At 44.1% G+C, this 18,880-nt stretch overlaps 1 protein-coding gene across 1 annotated transcript; it reads right to left on the bottom strand.

Moving 5' to 3' along the window:
- Positions 1 to 5,374: 5,374 nt before the first annotated feature.
- Positions 5,375 to 18,122, bottom strand: myrfl (myelin regulatory factor like). Its single transcript, XM_028955301.1, has 24 exons — positions 18,051 to 18,122; positions 16,531 to 16,636; positions 15,937 to 15,998; positions 15,363 to 15,771; positions 15,050 to 15,138; positions 12,235 to 12,385; positions 11,876 to 12,148; positions 11,697 to 11,807; positions 11,516 to 11,606; positions 10,978 to 11,178; positions 10,781 to 10,889; positions 10,588 to 10,697; positions 10,207 to 10,379; positions 9,047 to 9,107; positions 8,884 to 8,972; positions 8,536 to 8,598; positions 8,323 to 8,375; positions 8,076 to 8,222; positions 7,639 to 7,683; positions 7,459 to 7,540; positions 7,016 to 7,090; positions 6,548 to 6,656; positions 6,243 to 6,317; positions 5,375 to 5,944 (listed from the first exon to the last, which is right to left on the bottom strand). Exons 1-24 carry the CDS (start codon positions 18,094 to 18,096, stop codon positions 5,858 to 5,860), a joined length of 2,817 nt encoding a protein of 938 aa, XP_028811134.1. The 5' UTR covers positions 18,097 to 18,122; the 3' UTR covers positions 5,375 to 5,857.
- Positions 18,123 to 18,880: the final 758 nt, after the last annotated feature.

Genomic DNA, 18,880 nt, shown 5'->3' with positions numbered 1-18,880 from the left:
TGTTGCTCCTCAACAGAAGGTGCAATGCCAAGCGGTGGAAAATCAAGGTAATCGCCATTACCTCCAGTGAGATAAGGCCTTCCTGTGATCTGATAGGCTGTTCTGTATTTCACTGGAGCACAGTGGCTCAGGTAGCCATGGCTCAGGATAATACATTAGCCGGAATCAGGGTCTTACTTTACAACACTCTACCAACATCAGTCATATAGATTTCAGCTGCAGTGAAGTGCTTAATCCACATATTCTGATTCTTGAGAATTACGCCAAACCAATTGCAAAGAATAAGTTTCCCATTGAATGAGGCCAAAATATGATGACATAAAATCAGCTGACAGCAAGAATTGCACCATGGATGTCTTAAGTTAAAAAATCATCTTTTCCCACTCAAAGCTAAAAAGAGGGATGCTGCTTTGTGCCATTTTCTGTTTTTATATGTATTTGAGTGGACATGGGTGGTTAAAATGGCATACTGAGGAATTATCAGCTGTTGGTTTCATGGTGAGATAATCATTTGAAGGTTGTTCTGTTTTCAGTGGTAAATTACAGCAGCCCACGGTAGGCTGCAATGGGGGTGGCAAACAGCAATGGCTGATTATATCTGATTGTGAATAAAAATACAAAAGGCATTTTGTGAGCAACAAAATGGTAACTGTGTGGACTTGGTATACATTTGGTAGATATTTCATCATATTATGCACAGACATAATATGCAGGAACCCAATTTATTTGAAATTAGATTTTTAATTGATATTTCCACATCCCCCTGAATAGTGCCGTCCAGATAGTGTAGTTCTTACATGCTGGGCTACATTCACATGGAATGCAACAAAATGATTTATTAATAAAAGGGATCACTGTTGTCTTAAACTGCAGGTGGATGCCATGATAGGCACGTCATGCCAAGTCACTGCAAGGTTGCTGAAGAGGCCGTGGCCAGATCCAAATATCTGAAATATGAAGAGCCTGCTTATTCATGAATTATCTTGAGCAGTTTCGCAGATGCCCTTCGACGGCCTGCCCAGTGACTGTCTAAGAACGCTTCAGTCCTAAATATTTCTACAGTACATTTAAGCGTCCAACACGTTCCTTTTTTACATTTCACTGTGTAGACGTACACTCCATAATAAAGGCGTCATCTGTGTCCAGTATTTTGCAGTATGAGCTGAACAGTTCTTAGTTTGACTGAAACAGGGCCATGCAAATCTCTCTACACTTTGCTAGCAGGTACAGATTTGGGGTTAGTAAGGAAAAGTACGGTGCAGTGAAAGCGCCACTAGCACCAGTTCGAAAGTAGTGCCTCGTGTGTTCTGAAACCCATCGAACACGGCGACCCGAAGAAGAAAAGAAGAAAATTCCCTCTTACCTGGACTCTCTCTCTCCTGAACCAATCCTCTGCTGCTCCACAATCTGAGACAACTTCCTGTCCAGCGACTTCCAGTTGAAGGAGGACACGACCCCGGAGCACGCAGCCATTCAAATGCGCACACAGACACAAAACTGAGTTGACTGCAGCATCATCACTCCGCGTCGTAGCCTCCAACATCACCTTGACCTGGATATTACCACCAGCGGCCGCGGTGAACGAGGAACGGTTTGGCCCGGCCCGGCAGGCGTTAGCAGTAATCAAATCAGGCCTGCGGGCCGCGAGAGTGCTGTCGCGGGCGAACCCGACACCGGCCCCGCCGCAGCTGACTTGAGCTTATTTACTGCAGGCGGCCAGCTCAGGTGCGGGGACATGTGGGAGGGCGCGGCGGCTGCAGGCTTCCGTTTCCAGCAGGTGCGCGGCACATTGGGCCGCGGCTACAGGTCGGTGCCGCTGACACGCCGTCAGGGTGCGACATTTCTCTTTTGTGCTTACAGCTCAGGAGCAGCGTCCTTGGAATAGTGCTGGGCTCCTGCAAGAGGAGCCGAATGGACACCCAAGCGTAATAATACAATTAGGCTCCTGCTCCTATTGTTCTTTAGCCTTGTGTGTCGGTCCAACAACCGGCACCAGATCACCATAATGGCTTGACTTGGCTGCTATTTTTTTTTTTTTGCTTCTAGTGTCCATCAAAGTGCCACTTACGTACCTATTTTTCGTCATGCGTAAACGACACGCAATATTTGTGCACTATGGACTTCTACAACTCTTTTTTTTGCATTGTGTGTATACTGAACAGAAGATTATAATCTATGAAGTTGCATGTGAACTTATGTGGAAAACGAAAATGTAAAATGTTTCATATGTGAATGATCCCAGCATTTCACATTCTGGTTTACCCATGTCAATGATCTCATGAAGCTGTCGAGCATGCTAATCTAATTTTTTACTCTAGTAAAAAAAAAAACTAACAAGCTAAATGTTTTTCTTATAATACATTCTTAAAAATATCCTTCATAATGCATAGTGACCATACAGCATCCTGATTTCAATAAAATGTCTGAACGATTTGTATTTCTGGTATTTATTCATGGTTCATATTTTTATGTTGTGTGAAGCAATATAAACTATGCAGTAAAGTATAAATTATTATTGACCCCAAAGAAAACACCCTGAAAGCATCACACAATTAAAAGTGAACACACGGCAATTTAACACGACTACATTGATTTCCCCCTCCCGTAAAAACCCGGCAGGCCACTGTACACCGACGCCACCAAAGTCACTTACCACATTTCCAGCGTCAGTACGTGCAGACGTGAGGTCAGTGAAAGGGGGAGCCATTGCTGCGCCTCCCTCGCCCAGCCAGCACGGAGTGCCACTGCCAGGCCCACAGGGCGCCCGACTTCTACTCCACTGCGTTCGTCAATAATGCAGCGCTTCTATGGTTTCTCCTTCCAGCAGTCCAAACCAAGCAGATAGAAGGAGAGATGAGTTTCCTCCTGTCCTGTCCTTCTTCCCCCCCTTCGTTCTGCATCTCGCTCGCGTCTAATTAGCCTTTACCGCTGGCCTGAATAAGTCATAAGAACTGGGGGGCTTAAGTGTCCTTCAGACCTGTGTGGCTTTCCACATGGTGTGTACTTTATATTAACAGAGAGTTTGCTTTGCATTGGTCCTTTGAATTTTTCTACAGGAATTATAGAGGTGTTTCAAGTAGCTGAACATCAAAATGTCCACCCAGAAGTCCTCATACTGACCTTTTTATATCACAGAAGAAGCCCTCCACGAACAAAAAGCAAAAAGCTTCCTCAGCTTCAGTGGTCAGTATTCGGTTACAGTGCCAGCATGAACTGCCTCACCAAATTCCACCCGCCTCCTAACTCCCCGTTTTCCACCAGCCACTTCCCTCTGGCATGCCAGGGACATAAAACACACCATGGGTGGCTGTGGGGTGCTACTGAACCACCACATTAATATACGACAACCTGCAAAACACATTCCACCAGCAGACTGGACAAAGGGTACCCTGTCCATCATTTGGGTGTTGGGGTTCTGGATGTACTAAGCGTGGACTGACATCATTTTAAAAATACTAATATCGCTGATTATACCGTGATTAATATACCATGATTCTATTCCAGTCACCCCGTCAGCAGTAAAAAAGCCTAAAGTACCATTTCCAAAAGTATTCATACCACCCTTGTGACCAGCAGTGAAAAACAGCTGTATAGGCCAAATTAACCAGCTTACACAGGAGACAGTTTTATTTCTAATATGAACAATTCTGGCTTTGTTCAAAGTACTGAAGACTGAGCATTTTACTGTACTGAGACTGTACTACACTATGGACATTATGAATAGTCACAATAAACTCTACCACATTCTGAGAAACAAACTGTTCTGAGATCAGTGGCGTATTGAAAAGATGTCATTCCAAATGACTTAAATAATAATAACACGCTGTATAGACACGTGTAACAATTCAGTTTTTTTATTCTTACTATTCTATGAGCCTTGAAGAAAGGAGAGTCGAATAACTCGGGAGAGGCAGACCTGACATAACAGATGAGCTCAGTGTCAAATGACAGTGCCACCTCATGTCAAAAGCCGTCTCAAATCCATTCATGTAAAAGTGCCACAGGGTCACTCTCTCGGTTCTGCGCTCTGCTTGTCCTAGATAAGTGGCCGGCCAAGATGCTTGTCACACTGACCCTCGAGAGGGTGGAAAGGAGGAGTCCTTTGTTCTAGTCCACCCTTCACTGGTGTCCTTTGTCACGACAGCATCTGTGCGAGGGTGCTGTCACATACACACACACACACACACATTTACTGCTCCACACATTTCTATCGCTCTGTCTCACACATAACCCACACTCTCTTCCATCAACACTTGCAACGTGCAGAGTGACGGGAGGAAAATCGAATACAGGGTGCGTGAAATTTTGAGGAAGCGTGGGTGAACACTCCTATTGCACTCATATTACCTTCTGCATGTGCGTCTACGTGTGCATAAACTGAAGCTTTCCAGCACTCTACACATTATATGTTTTGTTTAAAATATCACTCTAAGCACTAATGGATTCAGATGACAATCAGATTAATGTCTATGTTTAATATTAGAACACCCCTAAATAACATAATACTACTATTCGCTCTTTTGCACATTTAATAGTGCCATTATTATTATCGTACTTGAGCACCAAAACAGCACCGTTACCCTACGCATGTCAGCTTCATCTCATTTCAGTATGTGCAGTGTGGTTGGTTGAACTGACGATACGATCGTTCATGACTTGCCTGTTTTCTCATTGAAATGCGTGGTGAGAACATGGTACCGCAGTCAGGCAGCGGGGGCGCTAGAGTTATTTAGAGATGATCCTCTCCACGTGCGACCATATAACATTTTTTTTTCATTTTACGGCATTTATCAGACGCCCTTATCCAGAGTGACTTACAATCAGTAGTTACAGGGACAGTCCCCCCCTGGAGACACTCAGGGTTAAGTGTCTGGCTCAGGGACACAATGGTAGTAAGTGGGATTTGAACCCGGGTCTTCTGGTTCATAGGCGAGTGTGTTACCCGCTAGGCCACTACCACCCACCCATGTCTTACCCACTGGACTACCACCCCTATAACTACAACACACAAAACTGTAGCCATTTGTTCCCCTACTGGAGTGCATGCCGAGCAAGATAAAATATGCCTGTCAGAACATATTTTATCAATATATGATAAAATCATGTATCAATCTGCCATGAAAGGAATAAACAGATTCAGTTTTTTTTTTTACTTACAAGTGGCAATTCTGCCAATACACTTACTGCCATGTCAGCAAAGAACTAACAGGTGTAAAATAAGAAAGCTGTTCTTATTTTGCCACTAAGATGTGGTACTCTGACTGGTGAAAAAGAAGTTCAGAAGAATTTAATGGAGATTCCAACGCTTTGTACAGGCAAACAGACAACAGCAGAGACACTTCATGCAGCCGGGAATGGCAGAATAATACACGGTCCAAGGTGCCAGATCTGTGGGTGAATTGCCTCTAATGTCATTTTGCAATGAGCTCAGCCTCTATCCAGAATCTGACTGTAACTTCAAATAAAACATTTCTCAAGACTGAAATACAAATGGGATTTGTCAAGTATGTAAAAATACACGGCTCTTCTGCGTATCAAAAAATGTGACATTTTTTCTACTTCATTCTAGCCTGTTGATCATCAATTGTACATTCATTTTTAAATAGTGCAAAAAGAAATTAGTGACTAAAATAACACATTAAACTAATAATGCAGTCATAAAAGAGCAGACTTCTATTATGTAATAATAGTGACACTGATTTGTGCACAACAACAGTATTTAGAATCAGGGAACACTGAATACAAGGCTTCAGCCTTATTATTAGATTCCTTCGCTATTTCTCTCTCTTTCCCTCTCTCTCTCTCTCTCTCTCTCACACACATACACACACATGCATAGACACACACGCAAACACAATCAGTCACAGATACGATAAAAGTGGAAATGATAATCTGTAAACAGCAGCTTCACAAAGTTGGGGTCGGTATTGCAGTCTGCTTGTCCCTGTAAATAAAAAAAAAAAGAAGATTATTCTTTAAATCGTTTGGTCATGGTGCACTGTCAGGGAGCATCATGCTCCGCCCTTATTGCTACTGGGGTTATTTGCATACTTATGCTGGTACACTGTATCCAAGATTTTTGTCTTGTACATATATAACATGTTACTGTTAAGATGAGATGATGAACATAAATATCTGTTTGTGTGTTCTGGTTTGTCTGCCTTAGTTCTTCTGAAATCTCACACTATGCTACAGCATTTTCTCCTGCAAAGGAAAGAAGAAAGAATAACACAGGCACTTACAGCCACAGTAGCACGAAAATGGAAGTAACTTTTGTGTAGCCGAGCCACTGGTAATATCCACTCATGAAGGTATCCCTGTAGACCGGAGATGTCGATCATTCGAACATTTTGTCATTGAATTTATGTAAATTCCAGACAAGAGAAACCCTTAAAGACTCCAGTAATCAACACCACAGATAAGTCATCCTCAGTATGCACTAATTACATATTGTTGATGCAGCCACTACGTCGATTTAGCTGATGGAGTGTTAAGAGGTTAGAGGTCAGGGCCGGAGCCGTGCCAACAGTGTTAATGGTAAGCGTACCTGCGTGTTGCTGTGAGTGTCAACTTCGTTCTTGCTGTAATCCATGACTGCAGAACATTCATCTGACACGTCATACTTGCACAGGTGAACCACCAGAAGCTCTGTGGTGCTGTTGGCGAGAGTAGGTCAGGGGTCAAACAAATCATAGTCAAGTCAAACCCAATAAATAGGTCGTACGGTGAAAAGTTCGTGATTTACAAGGATTTTTTTAAAAGTCAAGAAAAAAAAAGAATTTGTGCTATCAGAACGTCCCTCCAAGGAGACCAGAAGGCAGCTAAACAAGGACGCCTTTATCCTCTTACAACCTTGGCAAAAACATAGCCTGCGGTGTCAGATTCTTTGATGATCAGGCATCAGCAGATTAGGGCTGATCACCTACAATCACGCACAAAAGCCAGTGGGTGGCCGGGCGCCGCTGAACGATTCAGTCAGAGGACAAAGTGGCCGAGTCACAGAGGCAGCACTCACTTCATCAGCAGGGTGATCCGCATGTTGAGAGGGACGAACCTGCTGATGGGGATCGAGTAGCTGTAGTTGCCCGGCCTGTGGAGGAACAGCAGGAAACGCACAACTATAATACAAAAAAACAGCCCTAGATCTTCACTGTTGCAAAAGCACATTTATTTTTGAGGAAATTTGTATAATATTTTCTCATTAAACAAAGGAATTTTATGGGAATTATACGCATGTGCACTGCTTTAATTTCACCTTATTGGACGCAACTGCATCAGTTGTTTCAAGTTCAGAAATGTATTGTATCATAAAAATTACATAACAACTCTTTGGATTTGTATTGATTATTAACACTCTACCGCCACCTCTTGGTCTTTCAGGAGAGAGTCAGCCCTTTTTCCAGTCGGCCCTTGTTTAACCATTTATAAAATCTATAAAACCCAGAGGTGGCTGCTCACCCACACTTTCCGTTACAGTATCGCTGGTCAATGACCTGCAGATTCTGCAGTATGTAGATGGAATGGATGGTCGTGTTTGTCCCTGCAGATATATAAAGAAAAACAGACTGGTGATGTCACTATGTCACATAAAAATTCCTATGATGTAGGAATATTGCAAAAATAAAATAAAATGCTCACAGTCTGATGAGTTTCTGAGCTTTTCCAGAAACTGTTCTCTTTCGTCTGAGGAGAAATAAAGCAGCATTCAACCCAAAAGTCATACGGTACAATTAGTCATGATATGGTTATGAAGGTCAGAGTAATATCTTGAGTGGAATGAAGTGAAGTGATTGTCATTGTAAATCACTGCAGCACAGCACAAGGTGACACAACGAAATGTGTCCTCTGCTTTTAACCATCACCCTTGGTGAGCAGTGGGCAGCCATGACAGGCGCCCGGGGAGCAGTGTGTGGGGACGGTGCTTTGCTCGGTGGCACCTTGGCAGTTCAGGGATTCGAACCCTTCTGATTACGGGTCCGCTTCCTTACCTGCTAGGCCACCACTGCACAAAATTATATGCTATTGTGTTAGTAGGAATGAGAATAAGACCAACTTCATATAACACGTGAGCAGACCTGAAAAAGTGGATGGCATGGAGCTGCTTTGTGAAGCTCTATATTTGTCGGCTGAGCTTGAGGGGCAGCAGTACACATCGGCACACTCCAAAAAGTGGCAGAAATCCACTTCCTGGGGCCAAGGGCCAGGTGGCGCTGTTGAGTGCACTTTTTTCAGGTAGAGGAGAAAAAAAAGAAAATGAACACTTCACAAAGGTTACAGTATAGTTGAAGTGTTGGGGTAGATGTTCTATGGGTCCATGCCTACCTGTTGGGGGATGGGTATTGATGGTTGGCACAGGAAATGCAGTTGAGTTGGTGCTACAAATGTAAAAAAAAAAAAAAATGGCAGCATGGCAATATTAGAAAAGTATCAGGGCAATATTATGATCTGATGTCTGTTTATTCATGTTGCTAGGGATAGTATGGTTATGGTTATAATAGCTGCAGGATTAGAACAAGGTGATGAGAGCTTTAGTACCTGTCCCCAAACTTTAGGTCATCCTCTAATGTGAGCAGGTACAGAGCGGTAATTGAGATGACACTGCAGCAGATAAAAGAAGAGGTCGCTTGAAATTTGTCTTCATTGAAATCTCACACAGTGGTTTATACCTCATCCCTACCCTAAAGATACAGTCTGGAAATTCGCAGAAGTATTTAATGGATACTCAGAGTAAAACATGGATCTGTTTAGGATGAGAGGACATTTTGAATCTGAAGCCACGCAAACATCCTCGTGATTTCCTGAACGCCATCTGACGATCAGCCATTGACCTCAGCTTGACCCGCGTTTGCTAATTTAATTGCACGGACCAAATAGTGCACTCACCAGAAGGCCATTGTGGTCACCAGCAAGATGACGCTTGCCCGAAAAGCTCTGTGGTGTAAGCAGTGCTTGCATTTCTCCCAGAGGTGTTCCTGCGACATGAGCACTGTGAGATGAGGACTGTGAGGGGAAGGACAGTGGTGGATCAACACTCGACTGGACTTACTTTACTAGGCTTGGGCGTGGGCTTCTTTGGAGGAGCCACACTGCTGGTTCTATTGACCTTCCTGTGAAAGTAAAAAGTACCAATTTTTGTTAAACATTGGTATTGTGATGGGGTGGTGTCTTCCTGGATGAAATCCACACACGCTCAGATAAAAATATTTCATAGTCAGGAATAACTTTTGAAAAGAACAATATGAAAAAGAAATATTCATTTATAAAGTCAGACAGTTTTCAGCCATACTAAAATAATTGCAACAAGGTTTCTAGTAAGGAATGAAGCAATGTGAAGCATCAGTGAGCACTGGTTCCATTGGAACTCCGGTTGCGGTCATTTCCAGCTACCACAATCATTTACAACATTAGCAGAGTTTGGGAAGCATTGTTCATCAATCTGATGCCATTTATAATGGGCAAATCCATTGTTTTCTATAAAAAGCAAAGAGCCTTTCTAAATGGACCCATAACACTTCCTAGTGGTGGGGTGGTAGTAGCCTAGTGGGTAACACACTCGCCTATGAGCCAGAAGACCCAGGTTCAAATCCCGCTTACTACCATTGTGTCCCTGGGCAAGACATTTAACCCTAAGTTGCTCCAGGGGGGGACTGTCCCTGTAACTACTGATTGTAAGTCGCTCTGGATAAGGGCGTCCATAAATGTAAATGTAGTATTGCACTAGAAAATCTGTCCACCACCAAGAATTATGTAGACATTAAACTGACATTTTATGAGGGTTGCTAAAGAGACAGGAAAGATTACACATTACCAGTAAACCTCAGAAGTCTCACTGTAGGACTGGGAATTTATCGACTGTACTTTTACTGCAGTTCACCGCAGACATGGAAGTTATCCTTGAACAAGGCGCACATAAGTTTGTTGATCGATAACAGATTGACCCAGGAGATAAAGGTGATGTTGCATAAGAAGATGTTGCCGCGCTGGTTTTTATTACTTTTATAATGAGCAGGAAAGGCTGTTGAACCCTTGCTAGTGTAGCTTAGTGATACGGTACATGTACACAGGTGCATGTACAGTTATATATATTTTTTTATAATTGTACGATTCGAATTATCCCAGCTAACGTTTTTGGTTGTTAAAGGAGAATAGCTGTTGCATATAAACTCATTTGATCAGATACATCTGATACTAAATTGATTTGCCCACCCTTTGTTGTTGGGTGCTTTGCTAGATCCGGGATATGAGCGGAGGCTGCCCATTTTCTTCAGCTTGGACAGTTGAGTGTTCCAAACCTCCAGCTCCTGAATGCGTGTCTCCAGGTTATCTGTCAGTTTGCACAGCTGCTTCACCGCACCAACGTTCTCCATAAAGATTTGCTCCTGGGAACAAGCAAACATTAATGTATCAATAAATGCTGAGCATGTTTTAGATAGAAAAGGTCTGGCCTGTAGCTCACAACTCTTAATCATTTGATGAGGACAATAGGAAGAAACTTGCATCTCAATGTAATACACCCAAATCAAAACTTTCCTAGTCAATGTATTCAGTACACTGGAGTATAAAGCCAGAGAGGCAATGGACACTCACTTTGTCCACCATGAGGAAGTTGGGGATCTTCTCACCATTTGAACATGTGATGTCTCCAACCTCCTTGACAGCATTGGGCAAAAGCTCCTTTACTTCCTGTGCTATGATACCTAGGACATCAGACATACCGTTGTTTAGCATGTTCTCACCTGACACATGCTGAAATTGTTGCTTGAAAAAAGTGACTCGGCACCTGTTTCGTGGACACGGTCCATCCCCATTTTCATAGCAAATTCAGGTTTGTAATCATACTCCACAATTCTCATCTGGGCTATTCGTCTCAGCTGCTCTGTTGGATTCACCTGTAAAACGTTTACACCAATAAAGCCAATAGACTCCATCATACCAGTATTACAGTCTGGTTTGCTCTTCGTAAGACTCTGCACCCACCTCCTGTATGTTCTCTTTTGCCCTCCTGTCAGAGGGGTGCATGACCGATCCCATGACCTTGACATTCCCACACACCACCAGAGCCTCATCAGGCATGTCAGTGTTGATGCCCACCCTCCCATGGCACACCATTGAGTCTGGGGCCTGGCCTCTCTGCCAGAGAACCTCATTGTCGTTCTCAAACTGGCCAGGGTTTGAAGCCTATTGATGAGTATATAACGGTCATCTCAGACATATATAATACATGTACAGCATGTATCAGATGTCGTAATTTAGAGAGTCTTACAGGGACAGTCCTCCTGGAGAAACTCAGGGTTAAGTGTTTTGGTCTGGGACACAATGGTAGTAAGTGGGGGTCGAACCTGTGACAAATGTTTTACCTTCTAGGCTAGCATCCACTAGTCTATTACAGTATATAATAGTAAACAGTATGTTGGACGTGCTAATCTGGACCTATATAGTAAGAATGTTCAGCTTGTACTGACAAATGTAGGACCATTAGCTTTTCCACAAAGCAAATTTCAGTAATTACACTCACCCTGACTATTATTCTTTCAGACACATGTGCTCCCAAAAGATGGCTACCCTCCTTCACTGAGGCATAGAGACCCACAACCATCATGAAATACCTGCAAGAGACCCAGATGGATTCCTGTTTTAGGATGGAATTTTGGGGTGAACGTTTGCTTGTTTTTTTAAAAGCTAATAGTTTCACCAACCTTTGATGAGGATTTGGCTTGCCCTTTTTCCTCATGTTGTTAGCTGTGGTCTCACTGAAGTGCAGCCGCCCCAACGTTACTTTGGTGATCTTGTTTCCAGGCAGATCTACCCTGATGGAACATGCATTAGAATTATCCTTTAAACGTGGACACTGAACCAGAAAGGGAGGGGAACTCACTTGACAGGATGAAAAGTCTTCTTGCTACGATCTGACTGTGATTGTTCAATGGTGACAATGTGAATTTGATCTTCAAACTTCACACCGAAGACCTTCAAGTAGAAGCTGTCAATTGCCTCAGGCCCCTGTGGGGTTCTGACATACTTCGGTTCCCCTGCCATCCCAATGTGAACCGTGAGCTGGAAGTGGTTCTTCTTCTGGCACACAAAGGCCTCGTCGGCTGGAGAGTAGTTAAAACCTTTGTCTGTGTCCACATGATAGGCAGGAGGTGGGCTTAGAGACAAAAATCAGAGATAAATAAGATGTTTGTGGTTGGAGCATAGACAACTTATGCCTGGAGTTGCATCTTAGAGACTAACAGGCTCTCGTAGCTGCTATTGTAGAGCGAGCACCACTGGCCAGACTGGTACTGGTCCCATGACAGCAGCTGGTACCCTCCCTGTCCGGGGCTGCCACCTGGCATGTCACTTTCGTATGCTGCCATGTCACAGGCTCCGCCTTCAGAGTGTACTACGAGAGTGAAAGAAGAAAAAGAATCACATTTACATTAGCACCTGTATGTTTTTATTAGAATATTAACAATATTAACGGATTGGGAGTAACAATTAATTCTGATGTAGTGATTTCCTCATTCTAATAAGCAAATTAATAAGAATGTTTAAAGTAAAAAATGTGGAGGCTATTGGGAAAATGTGATTTGTTTTCTGCTATTATTCTATCAATTGTAAATTGCTTGTCTAAATGCTCTGCTTATGATGTTTTCTTGCGAATGCAAGATCAACTGGGTGATGAAGGGAACCTTGACGTGAACCCAGTGTGTCTTCTGCATGTACCGATGTGTTCAGAGCTTTGGTTAAAACTACATAATGTGCATAACATGTCTCTCTCTATGTTATTGTCCAACTTTCTCTTAGGATGTGTCACATGACTCCATCCACGCGACTCGGAGCAACACGGAGATGAGGTAACGTGACTCTCATAAATTGGCAAGATGGCCACTGCCAGCTGCTCAGTCATTGATTGGCTTTTATCATTTTGACTCAGCTCTCAATCACCTTGTCCCAAGTAAGATCTCTCATGTTTTGTCACCAACCCTGGATACCCACATCCAACACATGAGAGCAGTTCTGAGCTTTACTATCTCACCCCAGAGTGTGGCCATGGAGCCTAAGAAGCTGGAAGCAGTGGCATCATGGCACCTACCCACGACGCTGAAACAACTGCAATGGTTTCTTGGGTTTGCAAATTTCTATTGTCGCTTCATCTGTGGCCACTATACAGTCGCAGCCTCATTTACTGCTCTCACCCTCAACACAGCCTTTTCACATGACACCAGATGCCATCCATGCCTTTAAGTCCCTGTGCCTTCGTTTCACCACTGCCCTTGTCCTCCAACATCTGGAAGTGTCCTTCACTTCCTTTTATTGTGGGTGCTGGCACTGTCCTCTCACAACGCGGCCTAGACCAGAAACTGCACCCGTGTTTGCTTCTTCTCTAGGAGTATGGAATGTGCTGTCCTACCGTCCTGGTTCCAAGAATCAGAAAGTTGATTTCCTGTCCTGACAGCACATTCCATACTCCTCTCCTTCTGAACCCAAACCAATCCTTCCCACCACACCCTAGGCCCTCTCCAGTGGTCCCTGGAGACTAAGGTCCAGGCCACCCAGACGTCAGACTCCGGCCCAGCCAACGGCCCACCACGGTCCCTGCACATTCCCAAAACCTTCCGGTCCGATGTCCTTCCCTGGGGTCACTCCTCTGTCCTCTCTAGCCATCCAGGACTCCAACGGACCATCTCGTTCATTCTCCGGGTGTTCTGGTGGCTGTCATTTCAAAGGGATGTACAGGCCTACATGGACGTCAGTGATGTCTGTGCCCAGGCCAAGACTCCTAACACTCCTAAAGTTGGTCCCATGTGCCCTCTTCCATTTCCTCGTCGTCCCTGGACCCACCTCGCCTTGGACTTCATCACCGGTCTGAAGGCATTGGAATGACCACCCACCACCCTGACCATAGTGGATCGCTTTTATAAGGCATCCCTTCCTCTGCCACAACTGCTAACCTCATGCTCCAGCATGTCTTTGAGGTCTGACAGACATTATCTCTGATTGAGGACCTCAAATTGTCTCAGCTGTGTGAAAGGCATTCTGTCACCTCATCGGTTCCACCTGTAGTCTCTCCTCTTGCGACCACCCTCAGACCAATGGCAAGGTGGCTTCGGACCATTCGGCTTCGGACCTTGCCAGGTTTCCTCCTTTGGGTGGAACTGGCCCATAACCTGCAGGTTTCCTCTGCCAAAGGACACAGCCCTTTTGAGGTCTGCTACGGATTCCAACCGGCCATCTTCACCCACCAGGTGCCCACAAGTGGCTGCAGAAACACCTGGAGAACAGCGCGGTTGGCCCTCATCGCATCCACCCACCTGACGTTGGCCCAATATGACCAACAACACCCATGGCGACTGCGCTTCCAAGTGGGACAGAGAGTGTGGCTGTCCACTCAAGATCTCTGTCTCCAGACCGAGTCACACAAAATGTCCCCTCGGTACATCGGTCCATTACGAATCCTCAGTCAACTGAATCCCCTCACCTACCAACTTCATCTTCCACCCAGTGTTCCATGTCAACAGACTGAAACCCTTCATCACTTCATCCCTCAATCCACCGGCTCCAGATCCGAATCATCGATTCTCATCGCAGGGGTCGGTGAGTCCAGTATCTGTTGCACTGGGCTGGTTACAGACCGGAAGAGCATTTGTGGATCCTGAGTCGCTTCATCCTGGACCCCTCCTTGGTGACTGAGTACCGGCAGCGTACCGACTGCACTCTGGGGCTGTTGGGAGTCTGCCCTGGAGGGGGGTACTGTCACATGATTCCATCCCCGTGACCGGGAGCAACAAGGAGATGAGATAACGTGACTCATCCTGTCCCTTCCCAAATCCTTCCCTAATACAAACGTCAACATCAATCTCCGAAACACGTTCGCAGATTAACCTGAAGGTAACTTATCTGCCTCCCTGCATTCAATCCTTGCGTAAAAATATTTCTGGGCCATGTTAGCATGCATATGCGGTTCTGTAGGTAAAACAATGCCCTATCTGCTACTAGGGTATCAATTTGTGTGCTGTAGGTGAGACATGTGAACAGTTAGCACCAGAATAAAGCTTAAACTCACAGTACGGAGCTTTGGTCCACACCCCAGGGTCTGTATCTGATTCTAATGACCCTGACCGTCTCCTTTTCTTGGTTTCATGCAGGAGAGACCTGAAGAAGAAGGTTTATACACAGGAAGTGAACTAGTATCATAGCATGTCCTGATCATCATTAAATGGTGTCAAAAACTAAACTAAACAAAATTTCATTACTGAATAATACTAGAAAAATTTGTTTTCAGTTTACTATCAGAACTCCCGGGTATAAATGAAATACTGCAGAAGAGTCTAAATGGTTCATTTGCCACACAGAGCTGCAAGAGTGATCCACCTCACCCCACCGCCGGTCCAGGTTTATGGTGTAGGAACTGGTAGCCCAGTTCGGGACACGCCGAGCTCTGTGGGAGACAGGGAGAGGCCGAGGGGGCAGTAGTCCTTGGGTAGGCCCCACCTGGGCCTATGCACGGGGTTTGCTGGAGGGTCTCATGGACTGCCGGCGTGTGTGGGGTGCTGCCTGCTGGGCTCAGGTAATGTGTGTGAAGGGAGAAGTCAGGAACAGGCTGGTCGGGGACCATGCTGGTCATCATGGTGCCACGCTGATGCTGTTGGGGAGGGTTTGATATGCTGGTGAATGGGGCTTGGGGTCTGTCTTTAAAGCGACAGGAGGATGAGGAGTTTCGGGATATGTGGGGGAAGGCATCCTGGTTGAGCTGGTGAACAAAGTTGTTGGAGACATATTGCACATCTGCATGATAAGAGGAGAAAAGTGGTGCATCAGTGGCCCAGTTCCAAGTTGTACAAAAGCCGCTGAATGTTTCCTTCCATATATTAATGTAAGCAAGCATTTAAAAAACTTTTTACAGTCTACACATCATGTCTATCTATACAGTCAAATGACATCACGCCTTACCTGGCATTTGTGGCGGGGAGCACGGCTCTGATCCAGAGTCTGGGGGTGATTCGGGCAGCATGCTGGGAAATTGCAGACAGGAAATTGTCAGCGCTCGTGGGATTCCCCTTTTGTGCTTATTTTTATTGGTTTATATTTCTCGTTATGCCGTTATTGATGTTGTTGACCTCGTTTTTTTTTTTTTTTTTTTTTTTACTAGGTCATAACTGCACAAACCCTCTCCCTTGTTCCCATAGGATTTGGGGCATCCCGTAAAGTCGGAGGGAATTTGCAAGAGCCATAATGCTTTATGCAAGTTGTATAATGCCCCAAGGTGCTGGCCTGCTTTACTGATAATCTGATGAAGGGCAGTTTAGATCTTGTTGTCTGGGGTTATTGTGGTGCAGCAATGTCCGTGCACGACTGAAACACACTGCCGACGCATCTGTGTATTCTGTGTTTTACGGCTGTCTAGGCCGTCATTTGCTGACCCAGCTCTTTCCAGCGCATTCAGATTCTGTAATGTCTCCGTTTTTCAGTTTTGCGGAAAGTCCCCCCCTGTGATCTCATTTTGTGGGTGTGGAAGTGCGTGCACAGGATGCATAGTGCACTCACATGCTAGTGTGCTCCACATCACAGCTGAGGTACTGTTGAAGGATGCCTTGCTCCAGAATGCACTGCTCCACCGCCACGCTCTCCAGCACGCCACTGACATCCTGGCCTGAAGAGAAATGAGCATGCTGTGATGTCATTACATTTTGTACAGATGTTTTCTTCACTAACCTCATTGTGCTCAGTGCCCATAACGACAATAACTACTGCCTTTACCTCACAATGCATGTCGAGTTTTTGACTGCGCATTAACCTCCCCTTGATATCCACTGTGTATCTTACCAAAACCACCTTTCTAACATCTAACTGTACATTTGGGGCTATGGCACCTGATTGAAATACTAACTGACTTAAATACATGCATACTAAATAAATAATGAATTATATAACTGACTAAAATTCATTGTGCACAGCAAACATATTTACTGTTATGGTATAATATATAACCTCTGAGCTAAAACCGTTTTGACGAAAACGAATTTAAATGACCTAAATTAGAATCATGTGAAACACTCGACTGCTGCAACTTGACTGTAAACTCATACAAGATTATATATTTGTGCTTTGTAGTTTCACTCGTGACAAGCATGGAGCAAGGTTAATGTTAAACCATTAGCTGGCTATTGATGGATAAATAAAATCCAGCTATTTAAATAGAATCGAAAGGAAACAAGCCTTATTTGTATGTGCAAGTATTAAAGGAAGTTCTTGCTCTTATTTGTCTTCAAACAGGGATTATTATGTTCTAGTGACCATTAATGGAACATTGCTTGTTAAATGCAGATGCAATTCCTCCAGTTTGGACAGCGGGAAGGGACCTCTGGCTTGGACTGGGGTATTGGCCTTGATCCACTTGCCTCATGACTCAGTTGTGGACCTGTGACCTTGACTGTGGGAGCGAATGCTGAACCTGGGATAAGAGATTAAATCTGCACTTCTTCCCTCAGACATGAAGAAAATGGGTTCTAATGGCCACAGGCTGAAAATACAGGGCTGTGTCAGTTTCAACCACAATAAGGAGTCTCACACATGAGTCTAAATCATTGCTTCATTATTATTATGATGGAATGACACCAAAAAAGTAATTATAGACTATTTTCAGTCTCTAATTGGTTATATGGTTCTTAATAATAATGGAATCAATTAAGTTTTCAAATGAACAGTGCATATGGCAAAAGGTAGTCAAAAGGACTAGTGCAGTAATTAGTAACATTGTGTACCTATTAGTAGGACAAGAACATTTTTTTCATTGTAGTTTTTTACATTACTGGTTTATTAATAAGGCATCTGAAGGTTCTGAACGGCCCATTAGAGAGCAATGACCACGCTTCACTGAGATGGCTGATGTGGGACATGCCAGCATTCTTCAGCCGTGAGGTTGTCAGCATACGAGCTGAAACCTGCATACGCGTGACAGCGAGCACACGCATGCAGCAGTGACTGCGAAGCGCAAACAACCACTAAAGTCCCTGTTGATGCACACTGGCGATTAAAAGAGCTCCCTCTTGCCATGGTCTTCTTACCATTGAAGAACTGCTGAAGAGCTTCATTTTCTCCAAGGACGTCCATTGGATCACTTCCTGTATCAGAGGACTCCACACAAAATCACCTATCGGCGACACAATGTGAACACTCGAAATGTTATTGTAAGTGACCACTCTTACTTGCAGTCAAACTTTAAGTGTTTTTTTTTCACATCATTTACTTTTTCACATCATTTTACGCCACCTTGCGTGGCGTTCAGGTCTGTAAGACTGTAACAAACGAAACATTAATGAAAATTATTATAATTGAACTTCACACTGCACACCAGCCCTTGACTGGACCCTCAAAAATAGGAACACCATACAATATCATGGTGCTGGTCAAGCTTGGCAATAAAGATTGTACAGAGTGTTGAGAACCCGCCATTAGGAATGCCGAATAATAGGAATCATTTTTCCACCCGACTGAGTGTATTGATCGCTTTGTCCCATTTGTCGGCTTAATAAATAGCTTATATACACACATATGCGTTCATATAGATATACATTTCATACGGCCCCACACCCCTCTTTGATTCTCAACCACATTACAGTTTAAAGAATTTCAGAAATGAAATTCTCACGTTTATCTGAGTCGAATAGAAAAGTTTAAGAATATTTAAATGTATGGATGTGTAGTGTGGAAAGACTCCATATAAGTTTCCTTACCTCAAAACCAAGATGGAGTCCTGAAGATCTGCTGAAAACTACCTCAGTTTGTGTCAAAAATGAATCCTGATCAAGTGCAATCCATTTGAAAGAACAATGCTGACGGAACCTCGTATTCCATTCAGTTCATACTTCCAACCTGCTCCTTCGTCATCCACAGA

Source organism: Denticeps clupeoides, chromosome 15 (assembly GCF_900700375.1).
Source record: "Denticeps clupeoides chromosome 15, fDenClu1.1, whole genome shotgun sequence".
In the NCBI taxonomy this organism is placed as follows: Eukaryota; Metazoa; Chordata; class Actinopteri; order Clupeiformes; family Denticipitidae; genus Denticeps; species Denticeps clupeoides.
Note: the sequence above shows the minus strand (reverse complement) of the source record. Positions and strands in the feature narration are given on the sequence as shown.

Bases quoted from the DNA above. Each gene is read 5' to 3' on its own strand.
- myrfl (XM_028955301.1), bottom strand. From the start codon at position 18,096: ATGGACGTCCTTGGAGAAAATGAAGCTCTTCAGCAGTTCTTCAATG. The intron at 11,179-11,515 runs GTGAGTGTAATT...ACTCATCAATAG, and splicing joins CTGAAAGAATAATAGTCAGG to GCTTCAAACCCTGGCCAGTT. The intron at 10,890-10,977 runs GTGGGTGCAGAG...AACGTTTTACAG, and splicing joins CAAAAGAGAACATACAGGAG to GTGAATCCAACAGAGCAGCT.